General features: G+C 35.5%; 1 protein-coding gene across 7 annotated transcripts in view; it reads right to left on the bottom strand.

The window, feature by feature from the left end:
* Positions 1-22,712, bottom strand: part of FLACC1 (flagellum associated containing coiled-coil domains 1) — a 58,249-nt gene that overhangs the window by 11,011 nt on the left and 24,526 nt on the right. For all 7 annotated transcript variants that reach the window (XM_051983784.1, XM_051983785.1, XM_051983787.1 and 4 more), the window contains 9 exons: positions 20,876-20,969; positions 20,025-20,086; positions 15,651-15,748; positions 14,844-14,896; positions 12,279-12,378; positions 11,719-11,822; positions 10,547-10,609; positions 6,086-6,175; positions 5,778-5,887 (listed from right to left, as the gene is read on the bottom strand). In XM_051983784.1, coding sequence (XP_051839744.1) covers positions 5,778-5,887; positions 6,086-6,175; positions 10,547-10,609; positions 11,719-11,822; positions 12,279-12,378; positions 14,844-14,896; positions 15,651-15,748; positions 20,025-20,086; positions 20,876-20,969 — 774 coding nt within the window. The remainder of the gene's footprint in view (positions 1-5,777; positions 5,888-6,085; positions 6,176-10,546; positions 10,610-11,718; positions 11,823-12,278; positions 12,379-14,843; positions 14,897-15,650; positions 15,749-20,024; positions 20,087-20,875; positions 20,970-22,712) is intronic.

Below are 22,712 nucleotides of genomic sequence, written 5' to 3'. Positions count from 1 at the left end.
CCTCATACAATATCGTTGTCGAAGTATATAATGATCTCCTGGTTCTGCTCATTTCACTTAGCATCAGTTCATGTAAGTCTCGCCAGTGCTCTCTGTATTCATCCTGCTGGTCATTTCTTACAGAACAATAATATTCCATAACATTCATATATCACAATTTACCCAGCCATTCTCCAATTGATGGGCATCCATTCATTTTCCAGTTTCTAGCCACTACAAACAGGGCTGCTACAAACATTTTGGCACATACAGGTCCCTTTCCCTTCTTTAGTATTTCTTTGGGATATAAGCCCAATAGAAACACTGCTGGATCAAAGGGTATGCACAATTTGATAATTTTTTGGGCATAATTCCAGATTGCTCTCCAGAATGGTTGGATTTGTTCACAACTCCACCAACAATGCATTAGTGTCCCAGTTTTCCCGCATCCCCTCCAACATTCATCATTATTTTTTCCTGTCATCTTAGCCAATCTGACAGGTGTGTAGTGGTATCTCAGAGTTGTCTTAATTTGCATTTCTCTGATCAATAATGATTTGGAACACTCTTTCATATGAGTGGTAATAGTTTCAATTTCATCCTCTGAAAATTGTCTGTTCATATCCTTTGACCATTTATCAATTGGAGAATGGCTTGATTTCTTATAAATTTGAGTCAGTTCTCTATATATTTTGGAAATGAGGTCTTTATCAGAACCTTTAACTGTGAAAATGTTTTCCCAGTTTGTTGCTTCCCTTCTAATCTTGTTTGCATTAGTTTTATTTGTACAAAGGCTTTTTAATTTGATGTAATTAAAATTTTCTATTTTGTGATCAGTAATGGTCTCTAGTTCATCTTTGGTCACAAATTTCTTTCTCCTCCACAAGTCTGAGAGATAAACTATTCTATGTTCCTCTAATTTATTTATAATCTTGTTCTTTATGCCTAGGTCATAGACCCATTTTGATCTTATCTTGGTATATGGTGTTAAGTGTGGGTCCATGCCTAATTTCTGCCATACTAATTTCCAATTATCCCAGCAGTTTTTATCAAATAATGAATTCTTTTCCCAGAAGTTAGGGGCTTTGGGTTTGTCAAACACTAGATTGCTATAGTTGACTATTCTGTCAAAAAATGCTATTTTAAAAAAAAGAAAAAAGGTTTTACAGTGGAGGGACGAGGGTAAGGGGAAGAACAATAAGTGAACCTTATATGCATCAGGATTGGCTCAAACAATAAATAACATGCACATTTAATATAGATATAAAAATCTATTTTACCTTGCAGGAGTACAGTAGGAGAAGAAGGGAATATAGAAAGATAGGGAGGTGATAGAAGAGAAGGCATATTTGGAGAGAGGATAGTCAGTAACAAAACACTTTTGAGAAGAGTCAGGGTGAAAGGAGAGAGAAAATAGAATAAACGGGGAAATAGTTAGCAATAGTAATTGGAAAAAGAATTTTGAATCAAGTTTCTCTGATCAAGATCTCATTTCTCAAATGTATAGTGAATTTGTTTTTTTTTTTTAAAACAGTTGATAAATGATCAAAAAATGTGAACTATGCCCAAAGGGCTTTGACCTAACAATACTACTAGACAAGGATTCTAAAAAAAGATTCCAAAAGAAATTTTTTTTTTAAAGGAAAAGGACTTATATGTACAAAAATATTTATAGCAGGTCTTAGGACAAAACATTGGAAATTGAGGGGATGCTAATCATTGATTTGGGAATGACTGAATAAATTGTGGTAGGTGATTATGATGGAATATTATTGTTCTATGGGAAATGATGGCAGGATGCTCTCAGAAAAACATATGTAAAGTCTTCCTTGAACTCAAGCAAAGTGAATTGTACTGTGTACAAATTAATAGCAGTATTGTAGGATGATCAGCTGTGAATTCTATTCTCAGCAATACAATGATCCACGCCTACTATGGAGGACCTATGATGAAAAATGCTATCTATACCTAGAGAAAGAATTGTGTTTGAACATAGATTAAATCACACTTTCTTTTTTTACTTTTATTTTTCTTGAGGATTTTTTTTTTTGGGGGAAATCTGTTTTCTTTTACAACATGACTTTTATAAAATTGCTTTGCATAACTTCACATATGCTTTCATGGGGTGGGAGTGAGAAGGAAGGAAGAGAATATGGAACTCAAAAATTTAAAAACAAATGTAAAAATTGTTTTAAATGTAACTGAGAAAAATAAAAACATTAAATAAAAAAGAAAAATAACTTCAAAAGATTTAGAAACTCTCGTCTATGAGATGATAAACCATATCACCAAAAGATGCATGAAGCATATTACACACCTCTTGAGAGAGAGAATGAAGGTGCAGAAAAACAAATTTTTTTGGACATGTCACTGCGCAAATTTATTTCATTGAATGAGCCTTATTTATTACAACACTTTTTTTTTTCTCTGAGGTTTTAATTAGGGGAATGGGCTGGGGGAAAAAAAGAAGTGAGAAATAGTTAGTTTTTTAAAAACAATAAAGCCATACACACTCAATCAGGCTTGGAAACCTATTTTACCCTACAAGAAAGTAGGAGAGAAAGGGAATAAGAAAAGAGGATATTATAAGGGAAGCCAGACTGGGGGAAGAATAGTCAAAAGCAAAACACTTTTGAGGAGAGACAGCTCAAGAAGAGAGATTAGAATAAATGGTGAGAGTGGGAAGAGGATGAGAGAAATACAGTTAGCAAAAGTAAATGTGAAAAATTTTTTGAAGCAAGTTTCTCTGATAAAGGCCTTGTTTCTCAAAAAATAAATGAAAATAAAGCCATTAGAAAAAAAATTCATTCACACAAAAAAAGAATAGAAGCATAGACAAAGGATAGTTTTGAAAGTAATGTGACTTTTGGTTGGTTGCTTTTTCTTGTGATTTTTCCCTTCTGTTCTGATTTTTCTTTCACAATAATATGACTAATAGAAATATGTTTAAAATTATTGTACATGAATAACATCAGATTGCTTGCTGACTTGGGGAGGGAGGGAATGAAAGGAAAGAAAAAAAATCTGGAACTCAAAATCTTATAAAAATGAATGTTGAAAACATATTTCACATGTAATTGGAAAAATAAATACTATTGATAAAATAAGAAAGTAATATGTAAATTTTTATACTTTTTAATAAAGTAATCTTTGTAAAATATATCAGGCTATAAACATTTATTATTTGAAGGCAATGTGTTAAGAGCTGGATAAACAAAGATAAAAGACAGTCCCTTTTCTCAAGGGCTTAAAAGTCAGTGGGGAGATCATCATGGAAAAAACTATTTAAAAGAAATTTGTTAATACATAGAATAAATGGGAGTTGGGATGATCGATAGTGGGAAAGCACAAGAATTAGGAGAATCAGAAAGATTTCCTAGAAAGTACGGTTTTAACTAGGATTTGAAGAAAGAGAAGGAGAGCCATTCCAAATACGTGGGACAGTCAGTAAAATACCTCAAGTGATAGAAGTGATTTTACATATAATTCTCTTTTCTTGTCTTCCCACCTCTATATGGAAATGCTAATTTTTAAAAATTTAAATTCAGGAAGATTCTGAGAAGATAGCAGAGTAGGTTGGTAAATTTCAAGCTCTCCAGATTTCCCCTCAGAGCAAACATAAACATGACCTTTATTGGGAGAAAGAGATTGAAATCAATTCCAAGTGCAATTATGGACCACCGACTGTTTACAAAGCATTATATTAGAGTTGGGGAAAATGTAGCATATATGGAAGACACTTTCTGACCTTATGAACAAACATAGCCTCAAGAAGACTTGAGGCAGAACATTAGTCCTCCTGGTACAACTCAAGATGACCTGAAGTAAGACCCTTAACAGGGGATTAATACGTGTGAAGTACAAATACCTCCAGCTAGTTCTACAGAAACACCAAATGGGAAGCCCTGAGACAAGTCTTTCTCCTTTCAGGAAAAAGACTGAGTGAGCCTTGGGTGATCAGGAATACCAGGCCCAGCTGTGCTGCTGAGACACAGGCCTTGGTGAGAAGGAACAAGCACACTAGGAGTACAGAAGCAGGGGGACAGGGACACTGCTGGCTTCAGACACTTGAAAGAGAAGGTAGCTCTTAATTTGGGGCTCCAGGCCAGAGGGAATAGTTGAATGGAGATTTGAGGCACCATCCCTCACCCCAGGATAACTATAATTAATACTTCTTATTTCTAAAAATAATTTGGTAAAGAAAAAAGAACTCAACCATAGAAACTTACTATGGAAACAGGGAAGACCAGAGTTTATCTACAGAGGATGATGCTGAAGTAAAAAAAAAATAAAGCTTCTTCTACCCCAAAGAGTAACATTCAATGATTTTCTGCCCAGAGAGAATTTATAGAAGCAAAAAAGAATTTAAAAATAAGTGAGAGACAGAAAAACTAAAAAAATAGATAAATAAAAATCATCTAAGAAAAACAAAATTATGGGGGAAAAAGCAACCAACTATAAAAGGAGACACAGAGTCTCAAACATGGAAATAACTCTTTGAAAATTAGAATTGGGCAAGGGGAAGCCAGTGAGAAATACTAAGAAATACAAAACAGATTGTAAAGAATGAAAAAAACAGAATTAGAATGTGAAACTTCTTATAAGAAAAATTGCAGGTGTAGACTACAGATCAAGCAGAGAAAATATAAGAATAATTGGATTACCTGAAAGTTGTGACTAAAAAAAGAACCTTGATATAATAATGCAAGAAATAAACCAAGAAAATTATCCTGGAGTAATAGAACATGAGGGGAAAGTAGAAATAGAAAAAAATTCACTGATCATCACTTCAAAGAGATCTTTTGTGGTAAACACATAGAAATATTATTGCCAAATTTCAAAACCCCCAGATCAAATAGAAAATTTTGCAAAAAACAAACAAAAAAAACCCAATTCAAATATGCTAAAGCTACAATTGGAATTGTACAGGACTTATCAGCATCCAGAATAAAAGAATGTAGATCATGGAATCATATCTACCAGCAATCAAAAGAACTAGGTCTGTGGTAAAAAATATCATATCTAGCAAAATTATTCATAATATGAAATGAGAAAAAATGGACATTCAATAATGAACTTGCAGATTTTCAGGACTTTCTAAACCAACCCAAACTCAATAGAAAATTTAACATAAAAAAATCAAAAGAAAATTTAATGTAAAAGAACCAATATCAAAGATTGATTTCAATTTCAAAGAACTTAATACAGACAAACTGTTTGTGTTTTTTGTTTTTTAATTTGGGAAATGTACAATGGGAAATGTACCACATGTTTAAGACTGACATTAGCAATAGGATAGCTCAAATAGAAAGATGGGCAGAGTTAAGTTAAAAATAGTAATTAGGTTATGCAAATGAGGTAAAGAGGAAGAATAGACACAAACATTAGATGGGGATAGAGGACTCATAGCTGAAAACCTACTAGCATCAGAAATGGGTTAAGTAGGCAACACTACATATATACTATGAAGGATATAGCACTCTCCAAAATCTATAAAGAATTAAGGAAAGAGGTGTACAAAAGGTTAGGGAAGAAGACAAGGGAGGAATCCATGGTTAGTGGGAGATTAAGTAATAGCAAGGCAAGTTAAGGATAAAATTAAAGCAAAGAGTTAGCAGGAATAGGAAAGACGTGCTTTGGGGAGCTTAAATAATTTTCTCTTTTTTCAAATGACAAAATTCTAGAACAATTGTAGGTAAACTCTCTTGCTCATCTCCCCCACTTCCTGTCTTACCAAAAACCTACCCATCCAATCCCTAACCCCGGTGTTCCCATTCTTCAAAAGAATGGCTACATACCTCAGTTCTAAATTTTCATCTGTCAGGTTCTGTACCATATATTTGTACTTTTCCTCAACTTCAACAAGCTTTTGCTGAAGGATCTGCTCCAGGTTAATTGCATGGTTTTTCTGAAAGGCATTTAAAAAAATGACTGTCCTTTACCTCTCTAGGCAAGAAGATTAATAGACAGTCATAGCAATAGGAGGCAGCTTACTGTACTATAAATGTCATTGGATGGGTTAGACTAGATGATCTAAAATTCTTTCCATATATCAGTTTCTCATGCTTTATTCACCTGCTATCCCCTTATCTACACTGGAACTCACCTCTTTCTGTAGTTCCACTTGACTTTGGTACAGTGATGTGTTTAGTGATTCTAAAACAAGAGACTGTGCCTGCAATTCTTCCTCTATGACCTTTATTAAGAGAAAGAGATTGAAATCAATTCCAAGTGTAATTATGGACCACCTACTGTTTACAAAGCATTCTGCTACGAGTTGGGGAAAATGAATATATAGAAGACATTTCCTGACCTCATGAACAAACTTTTAGTCCAATAATAGACTAAATTTATTGTAATTTCATGTGCTACATCTTAACCCTTTTATTGCCCTGTTGTTCTTGTTTTCCTGAGGTCTCTAAGTGAACTATATATTTCCATGGGTCTATGCTTCAACAGGTGTCCAAATGCCCTGCAATCAAAGACCTTATGTTCAAAATGCATTTTCAGCAGAAGGAGCTGCTGGATACAAATCATCTTATGTGCTTGTTATCATGAACAATTCTTTAATACTTCTAGGAATTGTCATTTTGTCAATCTTCATAGAGATCACTCCCCCTTCCTTCCCCTAAATAAACAAATGATCATGGTGAATTACACTGGTAAAAAAATAAAATAAAATTTCATCACTGGATTTTCAAATTCTTGGTGACAAACTTTAAAATCACATAATTGATCAAGAAACCTTAGAACCGCTTGAGAAATTAATGCCTCAGCCATACTTTGCAGTGCAGGTTAAAATCTAAAGCAGTGTCAGTATAGTAGAAAAGATGCTGGATTTTGGAATTGGTTTCCTGGATTTAAATCCTAGCTTTGCTACTAATGTCTAAATATGACCATGGGGTAAATTGTTTAATCACTGGTATCAGTTTTGTTGTCTAAAAATGAGAGGTTTGGAAGATTTCTGAGGTCCCTTTCAGCTCTGTGAAATATAAAGAGGATTTCAGCAGGGATCATGGTTTTCCCCTTTTGTTCTGACTTTTCTTTCACAATATGACTAATATGGAAACATGTTGAAAATGACTGTACATATATAACCTATATCAGATTACTTGTTGTCTTGGGGAGAAGGAAGCTAAGAGATGAAGGGAGAAGAAACTTGGAATTTAAAATCTTACAAAAATGAGTATTTTAAAACTAATTAATTTTTAACCTGTAGTTGAAAAAATAAAATACTATTGTGGAAAAAATAAAACACATGACTTTATTTGTACCTTAGTAAAACTGGAAAACAAGCCTTAGCTCAAACTCTTCTCTAAAAGTCATACATTAGGTTGACTATAACTAACATACATAATAGTGGTGGTTCTGAAAAGCTACTAAAGGCTTTGTTGGGCAACAAGTTCTAAAATCCCCAGAAACCTCAGTTGTGGTCAATTGGCACTCAAAATCTTACAAAAACTCATGTTGAAAACTATTTTTACCTGTAGTTGAAAAAGTAAAATACTATTGTGGAAAAAAAATAAAGCCCATGACTTTATTTGAACCTTAGTGAAACTGGAAAACAAGCCCTACTCAAACTCTTCTCTAAAAGTCATACATTAATTAGGTTGACTTATAACTAACATACATAATAGTGGTGGTTCTGAAAAGCTACTAAAGGCTTTGTTGGGCAACAAGTTCTAAAATCCCCAGAAACCTCAGTTGTGGTCAATTGGCACTCAAAATCTTACAAAAACTCATGTTGAAAACTATTTTTACCTGTAGTTGAAAAAATAAAATACTATTGTGGAAAAAAATAAAGCCCATGACTTTATTTGAACCTTTGAAACTGGAAAACAAGCCCTACTCAAACTCTTCTCTAAAAGTCATACATTAGTTTGACTATAACTAACATACATAATAGTGGTGGTTCTGAAAAGCCACTAAAGGCTTTGTTGGGCAACAAGTTCTAAAATCCCCAGAAACCTCAGTTATGGTCAATTGGCACTCAAAATCTTACAAAAACTCATGTTGAAAACTATTTTTACCTGTAGTTGAAAAAGTAAAATACTATTGTGGAAAAAAAATAAAGCCCATGACTTTATTTGAACCTTAGTGAAACTGGAAAACAAGCCCTAGCTCAAACTCTTCTCTAAAAGTCATACATTAATTAGGTTGACTTATAACTAACATACATAATAGTGGTGGTTCTGAAAAGCTACTAAAGGCTTTGTTGGGCAACAAGTTCTAAAATCCCCAGAAACCTCAGTTGTGGTCAATTGGCACTCAAAATCTTACAAAAACTCATGTTGAAAACTATTTTTACCTGTAGTTGAAAAAATAAAATACTATTGTGGAAAAAAATAAAGCCCATGACTTTATTTGAACCTTTGAAACTGGAAAACAAGCCCTACTCAAACTCTTCTCTAAAAGTCATACATTAGGTTGACTATAACTAATATACATAATAGTGATGGTTCTGAAAAGCTACTAAAGGCTTTGTTGGGCAACAAGTTCTAAAATCCCCAGAAACCTCAGTTGTGGTCAATTGGCACTCAAAATCTTACAAAAACTCATGTTGAAAACTATTTTTACCTGTAGTTGAAAAAGTAAAATACTATTGTGGAAAAAAAATAAAGCCCATGACTTTATTTGAACCTTAGTGAAACTGGAAAACAAGCCCTAGCTCAAACTCTTCTCTAAAAGTCATACATTAATTAGGTTGACTTATAACTAACATACATAATAGTGGTGGTTCTGAAAAGCTACTAAAGGCTTTGTTGGGCAACAAGTTCTAAAATCCCCAGAAACCTCAGTTGTGGTCAATTGGCACTCAAAATCTTACAAAAACTCATGTTGAAAACTATTTTTACCTGTAGTTGAAAAAGTAAAATACTATTGTGGAAAAAAAATAAAGCCCATGACTTTATTTGAACCTTAGTGAAACTGGAAAACAAGCCCTACTCAAACTCTTCTCTAAAAGTCATACATTAATTAGGTTGACTTATAACTAACATACATAATAGTGGTGGTTCTGAAAAGCCACTAAAGGCTTTGTTGGGCAACAAGTTCTAAAATCCCCAGAAACCTCAGTTGTGGTCAATTGGAACTCAAAATCTTACAAAAACTCATGTTGAAAACTATTTTTACCTGTAGTTGAAAAAATAAAATACTATTGTGGAAAAAAATAAAGCCCATGACTTTATTTGAACCTTTGAAACTGGAAAACAAGCCCTACTCAAACTCTTCTCTAAAAGTCATACATTAGGTTGACTATAACTAACATACATAATAGTGATGGTTCTGAAAAGCTACTAAAGGCTTTGTGGGGCAACAAGTTCTAAAATCCCCAGAAACCTCAGTTGTGGTCAATTGCACTCAAAATCTTACAAAAACTCATGTTGAAAACTATTTTTACCTGTAGTTGAAAAAATAAAATACTATTGTGGAAAAAAATAAAGCCCATGACTTTATTTGAACCTTTGAAACTGGAAAACAAGCCCTACTCAAACTCTTCTCTAAAAGTCATACATTAGGTTGACTATAACTAACATACATAATAGTGGTGGTTCTGAAAAGCCACTAAAGGCTTTGTTGGGCAACAAGTTCTAAAATCCCCAGAAACCTCAGTTATGGTCAATTAGCACTCAAAATCTTACAAAAACTCATGTTGAAAACTATTTTTACCTGTAGTTGAAAAAATAAAATACTATTGTGGAAAAAAAATAAAGCCCATGACTTTATTTGAACCTTAGTGAAACTGGAAAACAAGCCCTAGCTCAAACTCTTCTCTAAAAGTCATACATTAATTAGGTTGACTTATAACTAACATACATAATAGTGGTGGTTCTGAAAAGCCACTAAAGGCTTTGTTGGGCAACAAGTTCTAAAATCTCCAGAAACCTCAGTTATGGTCAATTAGCACTCAAAATCTTACAAAAACTCATGTTGAAAACTATTTTTACCTGTAGTTGAAAAAATAAAATACTATTGTGGAAAAAAATAAAGCCCATGACTTTATTTGAACCTTTGAAACTGGAAAACAAGCCCTACTCAAACTCTTCTCTAAAAGTCATACATTAGGTTGACTATAACTAACATACATAATAGTGGTGGTTCTGAAAAGCCACTAAAGGCTTTGTTGGGCAACAAGTTCTAAAATCCCCAGAAACCTCAGTTGTGGTCAATTGGCACTCAAAATCTTACAAAAACTCATGTTGAAAACTATTTTTACCTGTAGTTGAAAAAGTAAAATACTATTGTGGAAAAAAAATAAAGCCCATGACTTTATTTGAACCTTAGTGAAACTGGAAAACAAGCCCTAGCTCAAACTCTTCTCTAAAAGTCATACATTAATTAGGTTGACTTATAACTAACATACATAATAGTGGTGGTTCTGAAAAGCCACTAAAGGCTTTGTTGGGCAACAAGTTCTAAAATCCTCAAAAAGCTCAGATGTGGTCCATTGGCTTAGATTCTTTGAGGAAAGGCATCATAGAATCAATCTCCTTTGGTTCACATTTTCATTTTGCTTAATGGTATACCAGCAATCCCAGAGGAAAAACAAAACACCCCAACTTCTCACCTCTTTAGATTTCTGCAGCTGTTCTAAATTCAATACATCAACTTCATGTTGTTTTACGAACGCCTGAAAACAAGTAAGTGTACATTGAAGATGAATCTTATGTAATTTCTATTTCAGATCTAAGATCATGGTGCAGCATTAAATTTTGCCATCAGGGAATATGGATTCAAATTCTAGCTCTGTAATCTCACTTGTGTCATTTAAGCTCCATCAACCTCAGTTTCCTTATCTCTAAGGAGGGAGGTTGTGCTAGCTAGAAGTTTCCTAAGGTCCAATCCAATTCTGTGATCCTATGCTCCACCAAAACTAACTCAAACATGGGAAACAGAGAGGAAAGTATGTTACATTTACAAAGTTAAAAACTAAAACAAAACCAAAAAAAAAACCACCTTCAATCCATCCCCCCTCCCAACCTAACATGAAAATGAGAGAGAAGAGAGGAGGGAAGGGAAATGAGGGATGACTGGAGGAGAAGGAAGGGAGGATGGGGGGAAAGGGAGGTTTAGGATGAGAATAAGAGGGAAGGGGGGAGGGAGAAAAGAAAAAGGACAGAGAAAGAAAAAAAAGCATGTAGGCAGGAATGAAGGAAGGAAAGAAGGAAGGAAGAAAAGAAGGGAGGAAGAGAGAGAGAGGGAGGAAGGAAGGAAGAACATAGAATAGAATTAGCATCTAAGTACTAAATTGCAAAATTGTAGAAGCTGTAACAGCTAACTCATCAGGTCACTGATTTTTACAAAGTCCTTTGTTTTATATAATATTTGGACTTTAAAAAAAATTAAGGTATTACATACTGTCTTTGGAAAGAGGATTCTGAGCCCTTTGGTGAATATAAGTATTTGTTTAAATATAATTTAAACTTGGCACATTCAGTAGAATAATTCATATAAAACCATAATCAATGCAATGATGGAGCATGATATAAAATAATATTTTTGAAGCTCTTTGAAACTATAAATGCTATGTAAATTCTAGGTAATATTATTGATTGTGAACCAGGTATCTTGGCCCCCTGGATTTATCTAAATAATTTGAATTGCTTCCAAAAAACAAGTAGCTATTAAATATAACATCCCCAAATCATTTCAAGGCACATAAAATTATTTCTTGCCTTTGAAAGCTTATAATAAATCTAAGATTATTCATTCCTCCTTGGGGGGGGGGAGGGGAATTACCTCTCTTTCCTTATTGAACCTTTCACATTCTTGGATATGGAGTTCCTCTATTTTTCTCTTTTCTTCCTCTACATCCACCTCAAACTTCCTTGTTAATCTATATTCTGTGGAGAATCAGAGAATAAAGTTTATGTGTATATAGGTGCAATCTCATAAGTACATCTGTGATTGAAAGATACAAGGAGGAAAAAACAAAATACTCTATAACATAAGAAATGGTAGCCTGAGTTAAACAAAAGGTTCACGCATGCATTTTTACAATATAGATACTTATGTACAGTTACTATGATAAGAGGGATCCATAAATATTTTTTATGTTAAAAATATTATCATAATAAAAATAAAGTTACAAACCATTGGATTGTATTATTGTTCTAAAAAATAAAATGGAAACTAATGGGGCATGCTGTGACTTTGACAAGTTCATTAAATGAATGTATAAGTAGCTGCTTAGAAGGAGGCCATAGTCCTTCCATTCCAATCATTCCATTTGGTGTTATTTCCTTTCAATAAACCTAGGTCATCCACATTCCTGAAACATTTCAAGATTCCCCACTTACTTTGCTGTAAGAGGATTTTTTCTCGCTCCATTTTCTCACTCTTCTCCCATTCTATCTTCCGCCTTGACCACTTCTCCTCCATTTCATCTGAGATACTATCCTAGGATGACACAGAGGGTCATAACATCTATGAATATCATGGTCTTATAAATCAAGAATTCCCAGGAGAAGGGAAAGAAGAGTGTTTTTGCAAATTAAAGCTTTTTATTTTTAAAACATATGCATGGATAGTTTTACAATATCGACCCTTGCAAAACCCTGTGTTCCAAATTTCCCCTCCTTTTCCCCACCCCTACCCCTAGATGGCAAGTAACGCAATATATCTTAAACATAGTAAAATATATGTTAACTACAATATATACATACATATCTATATTATTATCTTGCTGCACAAGAAAAATCAGATCAGAAAGGGAAAAAAATAATAAAATAAAAATGCAAGCAAACAACAAAAAGAGTGAAAATGCTATGTTGTGATCCACCCTCAGTTCCCACACTCCTCTCTGGATGGCTCTCCTTATCACAAGATCATTGGAATTGGCATCAATCATTTCATTGTTGGAAAGAGGCATGTTTATCAGAATTGATCATAATATAATCTTGTTGTCATGTACAATGTTCCCTTGGTTCTGCTCATTTTAATTAACATCATCATGTAAGTCTCTCCAAGCTTTTCTGAAATCATCCTGCTGATCGTTTATTATAGAACAATAATATTCCATAACATTCATATACCATAACTTATTCAGCCATTCTCCACCTGATGGGCATCCATCAGTTTCCAGTTTCTGGCCACTACAAAAAGGGCTGCCACAAACATTTTTGCATATGTGGGTCCTTTTCCCTTCTTTATGATCTCTTTGGGATATAAGCCTAGTACAAACTCTACTGGATGAAAGGGTATGCATGTTTTGATAGCCTTTTGGCCATAGTTCCAAATTGCCCTTCAGAATAGTTGAATCTGTTCACAACTCTACTAACAATGTATCAGAGTCCCAGTTTTCCCACATCCCCTCCAACATTTATCATTATCTTTTTCTGTCATCTTAGCCAATCTGACAGGTGGGTAGTGGTACCTCAGAATTGTCTTAATTTGCATTTCTCTAATCAATTATGATTTAGAGTACCTTCTCATATGACTAGAAATGGTTTCCATTTCTTCATCTGAGAATTGTCTGTTCATATCCTTTGACTATTTATCAATTGGAGAATGGCTCGAATTCTTAAAAATTTGAGTCAATTTTCTCTATATTTTAGAAATGAGGCTTTTATCAAAACCCTTGAATGTAAAAATGTTTTCCCAGTTTACTGCTTCCCTTCTAATCTTGTCTGCACTGGTTTTATTTATTAAAAAATTTTTAATTTTAACATAATCAAAATTATGTGTTCAATAATAACCTTCAGTTCTTTGGCCACAAATTCGGAAGAGAGAGAGTTTAAAAATTATTTAGAATCACATGCTGGTATTAAAATGGAAGAGGGAGATATAGAGTTGATGGTGTCTGTCCAAGTAGTGTTCTCTATTGCAAGTACCTCACCTTTGTGAACATCAGTTTTCTCATCCATAAAGTGGAATACTAAATAGCACATGTCCTTCAATGTGATTACGAGAAAAGTACTTTGAAAACAAGGAAGACCCACAGTTCTTCATGACTACTCCTTGGACCTGAGGAGACTTTAGACATGATGCCAGCTCATATGCTTTGCTCTGAATCCCTTGGTGGCCTGGCCACAAGCTTAGCTCTCAGGAGTCTTTCTACTCCTAGTAAGGACATCTTTGTGGGTCAAGGAAGGTGAGCCTGTGGAGCCTCCACAAATCATGAATTCTCTTGGACAAGTCAGCTATGTTCCTAAAAACATGTGTTCCCTCCTTCTCTCTCCTTCCTTCTCTTTCTCTCTCTCTCCTTCCTTCTCTCCCTTTCTCTCTCTCTTTCTCCTATACATGTCCACAAATACACAAACACATATACACGCACACACACACATATAACAAATATATTAGTTCAATTTCTTTTCCTCCCTATTCCAGGAGTTTATAGGCATTGAATAAATGAATGATCAGATTAGATCTTTAGAAAACATTTTTAGATTAAATCATTAGAAAACAAATACCCAATTAATTTTTTAAAAAAATCAACACTGACACTTCAATCTGTTCAGTTTGCTTCTTCTGCCTGAGGAAACATAGACGTTCCTGTTTCTATAGGCATTCATCTTAAAAAAAAAATAGCACCAACAATCCAAAAAACTGAAAATAAAGAGTAAGCCTGGGAGAATCACAGTTATGTAGAAGCAGTCCCACCAGAACATTAACACTGTTAGCTGAGCAGCCAGCACTAAACAGTTCTATTCAATTTAATTCAAAGCTCTACACCAGTCTCTCCACTTTGCTGGAGTAGACACCTCTGCTCCATTTCCTTGCGGTCCCATCTCCCCTGGAAAGTAACTACTACTACTAATCCATTTTGAGTGTCCACCATGGATTATCTACCAGGAAATGAAGTCTGCAATTGGTGGTCCAGCTTCCCTTATGCTTGAAAATGGTTCAAAGTAGCTAGATCTCACCTGGTACATTCGGAACATATTCTTCAAATACTTGTACTCCTTCACCATACTCTCTAGACAAGAGAAAATAAAACAGTCATCACTATTCCATTCAAAAGACATAGGCCACACCAATATACAGTTTAAAAACAGCTGAAAATATCACTAAGACTTTTGGAACATCCTGCATTACTCCTAATCAAACTTCATCCAGTCCTTATCATGAGTCAATATAATATGACAAAAGGGGCCTTACCCTACTCCCTGTAGAACATTGGCTTGGGTTCTCAGAACTTGGAAGAGTTAAGGTTAACTTGAAATGCCAGGTTAAAGTAACCTTAAATGTCCTCTCTCCCTCAAAGACTTTTATTAGGGCTCAGGGAGCTTTCTTTATAGTCCCAGCATTTAGCAGAATACCCTGATCATACTAGGTGCTTAATAAATACTTGTTCAGTGGTTATTATTCACCCACTGCAGGGTGAATAAGAATAAGAATACTACCTCACCTAGGTATAGGGCCTTTTCCTTTTCCAAAGTACTCTGATACACATAGATTTTTTTTTTTTTGCTCATCACAATAGCCCTGAGGGTAAATGTAGGGAAGAGATTCCTATATCCAGTCACTCAGCTGGGATTTGAATTGCGAGTTTCTGATTTCTTGTCTTGGTATAAATGTTGATAAATGGATTTCCTTTCTTTTAGTCATTCTCTTCCAAACTTTATGAAGAAAAGAAGAGAAACTTGGCAGATGCTTTCCAGTTAATCTGTGTTCCCTGCCATGCTCATGGAGCTTTCTTATAGAACATTCTACCCAGATTGTAGCTGTACCTAGCTTTCCTTGTGCAGAGTTCTTCTCCATCTTCAGGGCTGCTTTATACCTTTCCTCCAAAGCAGTCATTGCTACAAGATGAGTCTCCTTGAGTTCTCTGTGTAGTCATCACAGGAGAAATAGTCATCAATAAAAGGATGTCTGAATAAAGCTATTTTTTTACCCACCAAAGCTAGAAAGATAAGGCAGTCACAGGGAGCCATGGTCATCCTGATAAGGCCATACCTCGACTAAGATTTGACCCTAACCCTAATTCTAAAACTAATCCTAACAGAAGAGTAATTAATCTTAGAATCTTAGAATGTTCTCCAAAGGCCTTTTGGACATATCTATACTCTGTCACTGAGAAAATCTGATACCTTGAAAGGTCAGCTATATTAAACATATCAGATGAGGTAGTTACTGATAAATCTTTTGCTTGGGTAACCTATGGTCAGCTTCAGATCTGGTGGTTCCCCCACTTTCCTGAGAGTTTTCTTTGTCATCCATAATGTTGGGGTCTCAAAATTTAGTATATAGATGGCACAGTAAATGGAGCGCGTGGATCTGGAATCAGGAAGAGCCGATTTCAAATTTGATTTCAGATACTAGCTTTGTGACTTTAGGCAAATCACTTAACCCTGAGTGTTTCAATTTCCTCATCTGCAAAATAAGCTGGAGAAGGAAATGGAGAAAAATATTCCAGTATTTTTGTCAAGAAACCTCCCCCCCCAAAAAAAAAAAAGTCAGGAAGAGTTAGACACAATTGAAAATGACTGAACAACAATAATAATGACCATAGTAGTTATTTATGTTATAAAACTTACACAAAAATAGAATTTAAGACGTGTAGACACAAAAATGAAATCATGCTTGGTTCTAGTGACAAAAGAAAGCCACTGGAGTTTGCTGAGTAGGAACATTGACATAGGCCTGCACTTTTGAAAAATCATTTTGGCAGCTTTGTGGAGGATTAGAGAAGACAGGAGCTGGAGGGAGAAAGACCAATTAGAAGACTATTATAATAGACCAGGGGAGAAATGATAAGAGACCAAATTCGGATTGTAGCTATATGTATAGACAAAAGATGATGTAGGAAATAGAAAGATTAGACAACTGATTGGATGCATAGAATGAGTAATATAGATAATGACCTGAGAGCTTGCAAATCTGGGTAGCTAGAAGGATGGCAATGTTCTCAAATACAACAGAGTTCAAAAGATGGGTGGGGAGGTGGAACCAAAATGATGGAGTGGAGGAAGTAAACTCCCTAGCTGAACTTTCTCAACATTATCCTCCAAATAACTTTAAAATAATGAATCAAATCAAATTCAGGAGTAGCATAATTTAAAAAAGATTGGCATGAGACATTTTTCCCAGCCCAGGACAATTTAGGAAGTTAGAAGGAGAGGTCTATAGGTGGGGGTTGATCAGGATGGAGGACTCTAGACCAGCTATGGGTCTTGGAGGCAGAGGCAGTGGCAGCAATAATGGCAGCAGCAGAGATAATGCAAGGAACTTTTATCACTTACAGATGGATGTCATTTAACATCAGTAAGTTCTGGGTTGTAATTCCAGGGCAGAGAAGATTGTTAGTGCTTGTGGCCACAAGGAAACAGAGGTCATACTTGGGCCACATTTCTTCCCAAAACATATCACCCTTTGAAATTTTGAAAACTTATAGATCCCCTAGAACTAGCTGTGAAAACAGCAAGCTGAAAAAACCTCAAGTGTGAGACAGTAACCTCTCTTTCCCACTCCCACATCTACCCAGAGCTAAGCAGAATCCAATTCTAACATAAAGTTGAAATTCAAGAAGTAGGCTAGAACAATGAGTAAACAATAACAAATAATAACCATAAATTGGTGACAGGGTAGGTCAAGACATAAATTCAGTACATAATGTTGTGAAAATAAGCAAAATCTTAATGAAAAATGAAGATTGGACATAAGTTCAGCAAGAATTCCTAAAAAAGCTAAAGAAGGAGATTTTAAAAGAGCAAAAATGGTATTATAATTAAATAAGAGCAATAGAGGAGAATTGGGGGAAAGAATGAGGGCAATGCAAGAAAATTATGGAGAGTTATTAACATACCCTTTGACCAATAATAACTATTACTTAAAGGATATATCCCAAAGAGATCAAAATAAGAGGAAGAGGATCCATATGTACAAAAATATTTATAGAAATTCTTTTTGGGAAGGCAAAGAATTGGAAACTGATAGGATGCCTAGCAATAGGGACTAAATAAGTTGTGGTGAATAACTGTGATGAAATACTACTGTGTTATTCGAGATGATGAGCAGGATAACTTCAGAAAAACTTGAGAAGACTTATATGAACTGACAAAAAGTGAACTGAGTAGAATGGTTGAATATTTACACAGTACTGTGCATCTACAAGGTAATGGGAGATGGGGGAAAGGGCAAAAAGAGAGATGTGGGTATGTTGAGGACAGAAGTTTTATCAAAACCAGAGGTACTAGTGTTAATGCTAGGATTATATTCCCTGAGGAGCCCATGCCTGGTACCAAAAGAAAAAGATCAGGAGATTGCACAGGCATAAAAAGGGTACTGAGTATTGGGCAATAGTGGGTATAAAGGGTGTCATGTTTGTGTGGAAGACAAATCTCCATTGACAATCCTGGAATGGATAAGATATGACCCATTTTCCTGACCTCTGGTTCAGTGATTGTAAACTTCTTGTGGTCATGCCATGAAGCCAGGGGAACCTAGTGACCCTACTTTGGAGACTCCTATTCTAGACAGCAGTAGCTAAAATCAAAAGAAAAAAGCATAGGTTCAGAAATGCTTTTCTCTTGAAGCTATTGTGAATGTTGAGAGAGTAGTCATTGACTCACAAAGAGACTTTTCAGTTCAGTCTTTCTGTTCCTCTTTCCCCTCTATGCCTCCCCACCTGCACTAACTGTTATTCTTATTAATGTTTCCTAAGTAGCAGAACAAGGGAGAGAAGGGAGAATGGAAGGGGGGATAAACTGCAGAGTGTGGAACAGAAAATTTTAACAGCTGTTTTAGAGGAAGAATCCTAAAAGCAAAGTACGCATCCCAATCAACCAATAAACAATTTGCTGTTTGCCAGGCATGGTGTTTAGTGGTACAAAAGCAGAAGCTCCTTCTCCCAAGGAGCTCACTTCCACTGGGAAAGGCTAATGTATACAGATGTAATTGTACCATTATACCAAATAGATATTGCATAAGTAATTGGTGGAGGGGGCAGGGTAGAGAGGAAGGTCCTAGCAGTTGCCTGGACTTATCTGGAAGCCAGGGCTTGAATTGAACCTTTAAGACAATCAAGGATTCCAAGAGACAGAGAGGTAAGGTAGGATGAGCCTTCAACATGATAGACAGGATATGGACTATTGCACATGAGGATGGGAGGAAGGTCCACTTGACTGTACCACCGAGTGTGTGAAAAGGAAGCGATGTATAAGCATGGGAAGGGATATTAGAGCTTAGTTGTGAAGAACCAAATGAGAGGAGTTTGATCCCTAAAGATGATAGGGAGCTAATAGTTCCTTGAGTTCATTTTCTTAGTGCTTTAAGATGTACCAAATATCTTTTCTCCCAAAAACCCCATGAAGTAGTGAGTAAAAATGTTTATACACCCACTTTTCTTACTTCATTTTTTAGTTGTGTCCAATTTTTCATGATCCATTGGGCTTTTCTTTGTAAAGAGAAAGATTTGCCATTTCCTTCTCCAGCTCATTTTACAGATGAGGAAACTGAGACAAACAGGGTGAACTGACTTAATGGATTATACAACTGTCTATACCCAGTTTCTAGGAGAAAAAAAATAGACTCCAAGAAGTTAGATAAAACACCCATGGTCACACAGTTACGTATCTGAGCTAGAATTTGATTCCTCTATAAGTACTTGATTGTTTTTACTCTCTTTCCCCATTATTTTTGGTTTCAACTTGCAATTTGGTTTTGGGAATTGCTCTTAAGTGGAGATTCCTTCCACTGATACAAATTAGCAACATTTCTATAAGTGATGGTTAGACATTGGGGAGAAGGTTTGCTTCTGGTCATATAGCTAATATTATATTACAAAAAGAATTAGAATTCAGATTTCTTTGATTCTAAGCCTACATATCTATCCTCTAGACCTTTTTGTCTCTCAGGCTTTCTATAAAAGACAAAAATAATCACTTTGATATTAAAAAGAAGGAATTAATTCCTGGGGAATGAAAGAACCTTTTGGGTAAGAAAGTCCTAGTGCAGCTTAGCATCTTTTGGCATCAGAATGACTGTAGCACAGAGAAAACAGAACATGCTCTCTTCAAAGAACTTCAAGCTCAACTACCCCATTATCTTTAGACAGACCGAGATGCTCCTCTCCTCAATTTCCCCCTCCCTCCAAATGGCTGTACCTCTTGCTATTTTCAAATTCTTTTTGGAGATCATTGTACCGGTTTTCCATTTCTTCTGTAAGCTAGAAAGACAGGTAAGGATTTAACAGCAAGTATAGCCCTCCTTCATATTCTATCACTTGTGTGGAGCTTCTAGCCCACAAAAAATTCCCCCTTCCATGTCCCCTTCACATTTACCTTCTACAGCACATGAACTTTGGATGGTATCCATATGCCTGATCTTTAATTATGAAGGCAATTTTCTGACAATCCTAAACTTACTCAGATGTAATAAAATACATTTGGTCAAAAACAATAGTGATGGGGCAGCACAACATTTTGTTAAGTGATGGTTTTCTATAAGTATCACAAACTGGCTGAGCTGTCATCAGAACAGCCAGTGAAACTAATTAATTGATTGGATTAACTGACTTAAAAGAAAATTGGTTAATCTGACTGGGATAGACAACTCCATCATATGGGAAAATTCTGGAAGAAGTAAATGGATCATCTCTCCTCTCTACTGATCTAACTCAAGGCAAAAAGTCCCAGGGAGTGTGAGCTGCCTACTCCAGACATGATTAAGCATCAGTGGACATCACAAAGTCCTTAGAATGTACTTCACATCTCCTTTGATCCATTTTAAATAGTAAAGATCAAAGGAGAAGGGAAAGTGAGGATAGTCTTATAGTATATTTCCATTGGTGACCTAGACATTCACAAATGGAGCAAAACTACTAAATAGCTGAGTAAAAACAGAGTCCTTCCTTATAACCAACAGATAGAAAAGTTCTTCCTGGAGTAGGTTCGAACCATGACCCTGATGTTCCCGTTGAAAAAAATTGACTGAGTAAAACTAAAAGGCAACTCACCAATTTCTGAGAAGTTTGATGATCCCTGCTCATTTGTTCTATCATTGTGGTTAGCTCTGCAATCTGATTTTCTAAGTCAAGAATGACATCTGTCCTGCAAAGCAGAGATGGTTCTCTCACTCACATAGCTTACCATTTCATATCCAGTCAGAGACATTAGAGAGTAACTGGCTGAGTTGGCAAAGTTATCTTGAGTACAGGCTTGGTGAGTATTTGTCATGCCTTCAGTTCATCATGCTTGAGAGGAGCACATTAGAGGAATAGGTTGGTTAGCCATGACTGTCTGATATTCTTGTTCAGCTCACCCAAAAAGAAGTGGATGGTATGGGATTCTTTTGACTAGAAAGAAATGGGAATTTCATACCAAGAATTTGTTATGAACTTGGATTAGTGAAAAATGGTGAAACATGGGGCTGGTTAGAGATTTTGAAATTAGAACTATTGCTGAAAATTGGGATATAGGCCAGAAACACATTGGGATGGGGAGGTCAATAAGACCTGAATTCATAGTCAAGAGTTGGGGGTAGGGTAAAAAATGGTCCAAAGAGGTGTTTTCTGAAGGTCAGAAATCTAGGTTGTCATATTGTCTATATGATGTGGAACTGTCCAGAAATAGCATTATGGATAATTGAATGTGTGACAGGCATATCTACCACAGTCTATCTTAAAAGACTATACTAATCTTTAGATAATTATACTCAATTCCTGATAAGAGTATTGAACAAAATACAGGTTAAGAAAAGATAGGAGTGTGGGATATAATGGTGACAGGATAAAGGAATGAAGAAGAAACAAATGAGAAAGTCATATTCTTCAAATGATCTACATATTTAACACTCACATTTCATTCAATATTCAGGTCCTAAGAAGAAAATAGAGAGCAATTGCGCTATGAGGAATTGCCACTGACTTCAACTGGCTAAAGCTATACTGTCAGACAGAATTGGGATGGTTCTTGTCTCTATTCTATTGCCCATTTCCCCCAACTACCATAGAATTATAGGAGAGCATTGAAAAGAAACCAGAGGCTTATCATAGTGGCTGTTCCAAATCTTCTCTTCTCTCTTCAAACTTTTTTTTTTAAATTTTTATTTAATAATTACTTTATATTGACAGAATCCATGCCAGGGTAATTTTTTTTACAACATTATCCCTTGCACTCGTTTCTGTTCCGATTTTTTTCCCCTCCCTCCCTCCATCCCCTCCCCTAGATGGCAAGCAGTCCTTTATATGTTGGATATGTTGCAGTATATCCTAGATACAATATATGTTTGCAGAACCGAACAGTTCTCTTGTTGCATAGGGAGAATTGGATTCAGAAGGTATAAATAACCCGGAAGAAAAACAAAAATGCAGATAGTTCACATTCGTTTCCCAGTGTTCTTTCTTTGGGTGTAGCTGCTTTTGTCCGTCATTTATCAATTGAAACTCAGTTAGGTCTCTTTGTCAAAGAAATTCACTTCCATCAAAATATGTCCTCATACAATGTCGTTGTCGAAGTGTATAATGATCTCCTGGTTCTGCTCATTTCACTTAGCATCAGTTCATGTAAGTCTCGCCAGACCTCTCTGTATTCATCCTGCTGGTCATTTCTTACAGAACAATAATATTCCATAACATTCATATACCACAATTTACCCAGCCATTCTCCAATTGATGGGCATCCATTCATTTTCCAGTTTCTAGCCACTACAAATAGGGCTGCTACAAACATTTTGGCACATACAGGTCCCTTTCCCTTCTTTAGTATTTCTTTGGGATATAAGCCCAATAGAAACACTGCTGGATCAAAGGGAATGCACAATTTGATAATTTTTGGGCATAATTCCAGATTGCT

This window comes from Antechinus flavipes, chromosome 3 (genome assembly GCF_016432865.1).
Source record: "Antechinus flavipes isolate AdamAnt ecotype Samford, QLD, Australia chromosome 3, AdamAnt_v2, whole genome shotgun sequence".
In the NCBI taxonomy this organism is placed as follows: Eukaryota; Metazoa; Chordata; class Mammalia; order Dasyuromorphia; family Dasyuridae; genus Antechinus; species Antechinus flavipes.
Note: the sequence above shows the minus strand (reverse complement) of the source record. Positions and strands in the feature narration are given on the sequence as shown.